The sequence below is a fragment of the Anoplophora glabripennis genome, unplaced genomic scaffold (assembly GCF_000390285.2).
Source record: "Anoplophora glabripennis isolate ALB-LARVAE unplaced genomic scaffold, Agla_2.0 scaffold786, whole genome shotgun sequence".
Lineage (NCBI taxonomy): Eukaryota > Metazoa > Arthropoda > Insecta > Coleoptera > Cerambycidae > Anoplophora > Anoplophora glabripennis.
Window position 1 is genome coordinate 162195 of NW_019416882.1, and position 5576 is coordinate 167770.

The 5576-nt window shown below is 35.0% G+C and overlaps 1 protein-coding gene across 1 annotated transcript; it reads left to right on the plus strand.

The window, feature by feature from the left end:
* The first annotated feature begins 2574 nt into the window (after positions 1–2574).
* Positions 2575–4616, plus strand: LOC111692001 (myb-like protein X). Its single transcript, XM_023455625.1, has 2 exons — positions 2575–2850; positions 4086–4616. The coding sequence occupies exons 1-2, from the start codon at positions 2575–2577 to the stop codon at positions 4614–4616; spliced, it is 807 nt and encodes a 268-aa protein (XP_023311393.1).
* Positions 4617–5576: the final 960 nt, after the last annotated feature.

The window sequence follows — 5576 nt, forward strand, 5'->3', positions numbered from 1 at the left end:
ATTTTTGCGTGTAAAAGTCATATAGAATACGATTTTATTCTTTATATTTAACTTCCGTTAAAATCAACCATTTCTTTTATATAGAATGCAAACGTAGTGTTAATGGCCTTCAAATTTTTAACTTCCGTCAAAATTTAACTATTTTATTACAGAATAGGTCCTATTGTGTCATTACACTCGTTTATCGGTTGTTCGATTTCGATGACCTGATATTTTAATGCACTAACCTGCTAACGGAAATGTGTATTATTACATTTCTTACTTATGTCTACAGTTTTATAAAATCTTCGAATAGTGTAAATATAAAATATTCGAGTTTGTACTTTAGTTCACAATTTATCACACCATTGAAACGTTCTCTTATGTATCCTTATTTTAAACAAAAATCAAGACAATGAGGGATTGTGGATGTTTAACCGAAAGAGATGCACTAACCAAATATGGATAGCACATAGCTAATATAATGCGAAACATCGCTTCAATGTTAAAAATGTTGTCACCGTCGTTCTTGGGGGTGAAAATTCGACATATTTGGAATTATTCAATTTTCATGGTTGAAAACATTCATAGGTATTATTTTTTGAAACCGAGAATTGCACGAAACTAAATTTGTACAGGACATAGCTAATATGCTATGATAAGCTAAGCTAAGCAGAATCAGGTACTGCTTCTACTCGTCCGACCACTGCTCATTTGACGACGTCTTCATGCGTTCCCACATCTACCAACTGCACCAAAGAGTAAGAACCAGCCCACGACCTTCTTACCTCCACCAGCACCCACTCCACTTATCCCCAGGAAAATAAAGAAGAGGAGGTCATGGATCATCGTCCACAGTCGCTTACCAGACTCATTTTATGTATCCACTGAATGCGATTTTAACCCCGCTTTCTTTCGCAAAGGAAAGCAACGGACTTTTAAAATGTTATACTAATCAGAGAAATATATCAAAGCGTTTGCAGCTGTAAGCTGTCCATCGTGTGATGAAAAAGCACCTTCGAAATCCTGCAAAATTACGGGAGCAGTATGAATGGAATCAAAAGGAGAAATGTCAACATTTCTGTAAACACTGCACGATTTGAATTAATTATTTATGAAGAATTATAAAATTAAAAATGTCAACGAGACGTTTCATAAGAAATTAAAGAATTTGTATGCTTCGAGTTTGCCTCCGTGTGAAACGGAACTACGTCAACAATTTTTAAGAGTCAAATACATCGCAAATGTTTGGAGTCATGCCTAAAAGAAAGATCCAACTGATTTGGAAGCTGAGCATTGTGGCTGGATACAACAAAACAACGAATACACAATGGTTTGATGAACCACAATTGCCATCATCCGTGAAAGAAGTTATATTAAACAACGAAAAATCTGAAGGTAAAATATTAAAATTTTATATAATCATATTCAAGTTTTTTAGTCTTTATATTACAATAATTTATAACAGCAGCGACGATGATACTCAGGACAAATTATCAGATTGCGATTCAGAATAAAGTGCACTGTGAGCGAAGCGCCCCAACGTCCTTCCAGCGTCCTAACGTCGTATTTAGAAGGCGATTCCTCAGCGCCTTCTCGGTGAAATTTCCGTTTTTCAGGGGCTCCTCGAGGAGCGCGGCCTATTTTTCGATGAAATCTGACGATCGCCTCGAATTGCGCGCGGGTGCGGCTTTTATATTTTATTTCGCCTATTTTCTACGTTATTTATTTAAAACTGTGCCGAAAATACTCATATTTATCGATTGGGTACCTATTTCACACTTTTCCTGTAGAACTTTCCGCGACATCAAATGAAGGATTTGAAATGCGGGTGTAAATACGTTAAAACGCACTCTCTCGCGAGGCTCGAAAACGTGTATTTTGCCCCACAAAATTCTTTTCCCCGTGCGATTGGGCACAAAGTGCCCAGTCGTTCGTCCTTCGTCGTTCAGGGGCAAATTTGTAACGTTTTCATGGCGTTTTCTGACCATTTCATAAATCGGAAAGGGACGAAGGTGCACACTGCGAGTGAAATGTGACTGATATTTAATTTCCTCCGACTACTTGTAATCTTTCTTGCCAGTTAACAAAAGTCCTCATTGCCACTGAATTGTATTATATTATTTCTTTCCCTTGGATGTTGATGAACCTCTGTTACCAATGATCGAAGGTCCCCATTGTGAGTGAAATGTGAATGTATATAAAAAAAAACATTTACCTTTTTTTTGTGTTCGTAAGGTTATGTATGTAGGTCCTTTAACATTGTTACATGTAATTAATGGTATATAGATACTGTGCAATTCACTTTATAAATCTTTAATCGAGTGTTTTTTTTTCCTTATCTTATGAAGTACGAAAATAATAATCTATTGACAACTTATTTTTATTAACTTAGCTGTTGCATACTTAATTTTTTTGAGTACTTGATATTGAGATAAATTATTTCAGTGAATATATTGTAACGAATTTTAAAAGTTCAGCTAGAAAAAGGACGAAAAGAAGACTTGGACAAGCTAGAAAAAGGACGAAACGAAGATTTAGAAAAACTCGAGAAAGGACGAAAGGAGGACTTAGAGAAAATTAGAGTTAAAACAGATGGAAAGTAACAGAAAAGAAGATGCAGAAAAATTGGAGAAAGGACGTAAAGAAGATATGGAGAATATGGCGAAACTACTGGACGTAAAAATACAAGGTATAAGAGAAGAAATCAAATCTTGGAAAGACATAAACAAGGACGTGGACAACATAGAACAGGACGTAGCAACACTAGTGACAAAGACGATTGAAATAGAAGATAGAGTAAACAAGCAAGAAAATGAAATGGAGAAGATCGAAAGAACTGAGAACAAAAATACTCAAGAAATTGAAAAGGTAAAAAGGCAGGTACAGGGAGGATTGAATGGAANTTCAAGTTTTTTAGATTTTATATTACAATAATTTATAACAGCAGCGACGATGATACTCAGCGCCCTAACGTCGTATTTATTAGCCGATTCCTCGGCGCATTCCCGGTGAAATTTCCGTTTTCTAGGGGCTCCTCGAGGGGCGCGGCCTATTTTTCGTGAGGAACGCAGACGGAACGAGTTCGACACGCCTTACCGATGAAATCTGACGATCGCCTCTAATTGCACGCGGGTACGGCTTTTGTATTTTATTTCACCTATTTTCTACATTATTTATTTAAAACTGTGCCGAAAATACTCATTTATCGACTGGGTGCCTATTTCACACTTTTCCTGTAGAACTTTCCGCGAAATCAAATGCAGGATTTGAAATGCGGCTGTAAATAGGTTAAACTGTACTCTCGTGAGACTCGGAAACGCGTATTTTGCCCCGTAAAATTCTTTTCCGCAAGCCGCGGAGCGGCGTGCGATAGGGCACGAAGTGCCCAGTCGTTCGTCCGTCGTTCAGGGGCAAATTTGTAAACGTCAGATTAATTATATCAAAATAATTTCACGCCAAACGAGAAAGACGTCTGTAGGGTAGCGGAGCGTCATTACTTTACCTTCCCAGTCCTTTTATAAACGTTAATGCGTAGCTACGCCACGATATGTACAGGTATTTTATTATTATTTCATTAGGGACCTGTTTACGACTTACTACCACTCTACATACTTGACATGCTAGCTATATCTGTAAGTACCCTTTAAAATTGCAGATTTTCTTTCAATTTCAAGGCAAACAGTAGGTATGACGTAAACCCTTTCAAAAACCTTGCAAGTTTGTATTAGTACATTTGCTTCGTGGGCGACATTCCAGTACCTAGAACTTTCTGAAAAAAAATTTTTCGCCCGCCACAACGGTTGGTTAGTGATTGTATTCCACCTCTAAAATGAAAAAGTTTCTAAGTTCCTGAACCGCTGACAGCAGACAGCACTGTAGTTCAATGTCACAAGATGGCCGCCATCCATTGATAGTAGGAAAATTGAAAATTTACTTTATAAATCTTTAATCGAGTGTTTTTTTTCCTTATCTTATGAAGTACGAAAATAGTAATCTATTGACAACTTATTTTTATCAATTTAGCTGTTGCATATTTAGTTGCATAGTTGATATTGAGATAAATTATTTCAGTGAATATATTGTAACGAATTTTAAATATTCAGCTAGAAAAAGGACGAAAAGAAGACTTGGACAAGCTAGATAAAGGACGAAACGAAGATTTAGAAAAACTCGAGAAAGGACGAAAAGAGGACTTAGAGAAAATTGGGGAAGAGTTAAAACAGATGGAAAATAACAGAAAAGATGCAGAAAAATTGGAGAAAGGACGTAAAGAAGATATGGAGAATATGGCGAAACTACTGGACGTAAAAATACAAGTTATAAGAGAAAAAATCAGAAAAGATTTCAAATCTTGGAAGGACATAAACAAGGACGTGGACAAAATAGAACAGGACGTAGCAACACTAGTGACGAAGACGATTGAAATAGAAGACAGAGTAAACAAGCAAGAAAATGAAATGGAGAAGATCGAAAGAACTGTGAACAAAAATACTCAAGAAATTGAAAAGGTAAAAAGGCAGGTACAGGGAGGATTGAATGAAAATCAAGATGTGCTGGAAGGAGAAAGAAAAAGAAATGAGGAACAGATTGAGGAACTCAAGAAGGAGGTGCAGAGAGTGAGGGAAAACGTATGAGAAGCGCAAGCTAAGAAACGATTGGACAGTAGACCAAACGATGATGACAGGTTTGAAACTCGCAGATCCATTTTACTTGATAGGCAGCCTATAAATTCAAATTCACAAGATCAACAAAATTTTCAATAAGTAGCAAGTCAAACACTCAAAATTTATCACAGTAAATATTCCCATCCTAGAGAATGTATTAAACTAGACGAAAATGTAGTAATTAATCAAAATGATATTTTAATTTATGTTAATTCAAAATTTCAAAATAAAAACTTAGAGGTATTACTTGATTCTGGATCAGAAGCGTCACTGATAAACCAAAATATATTAGAAAAGTTTCCAATCTTAGAACAACATATTATTATTAAGGTAAATAAGGTGGTCTTAACAGGTCCTAACAAAACGAAACTGAAATGTACGATGCGAACATATTGTTAAATATCACACTTGAATTTGATAAAAGTAAATTAATGTTTCAACTTTTAGTAGTTCCAGACATGACTATGGTTATTGTCTGAAAAAACATAAAGCTAAAATAGATTACAAATTAAGAAAGTTATGTATAAATGAGATATGGATAGATTTTAAAGATAATAAATAGAAAATTATGAACATAGATGAAAGCTTAAAATGTGAGGATGATAAAGTAATGAGTGTTAAAGAGGTGAATTTATGTGAGGAAGGTTATGATTATTATTATGATGAAGAGTATTTAATATAGATGAAATAAAATTAAATGTTGATGATAATTATGAGAGGGAAGTAAGAGAAATGTTTAGGAATTATGAAGGTTTAGTGTCGAATGAAATGAGAGTGGCGGAAAGCTTTGTTCATAAATTAGCGGTAAGAAATATAGATAATTTTAAATCAAAAACATATCCTATCCCATAATTTTTTTTATAATTATTCCTTATAGTTTGTAAGCTGAGCCAAAAAAAGGCAAATTTTGTTATTAAAATATTCTTTGTT

Excerpts from the sequence above, each read along its gene's own strand:
- LOC111692001 (XM_023455625.1), top strand. The coding sequence starts at position 2,575 with ATGGAAAGTAACAGAAAAGAAGATGCAGAAAAATTGGAGAAAGGACGT. Across the intron at positions 2,851-4,085 it reads ATACTCAAGAAATTGAAAAG|CTAGAAAAAGGACGAAAAGA; the intron begins GTAAAAAGGCAG and ends TTAAATATTCAG.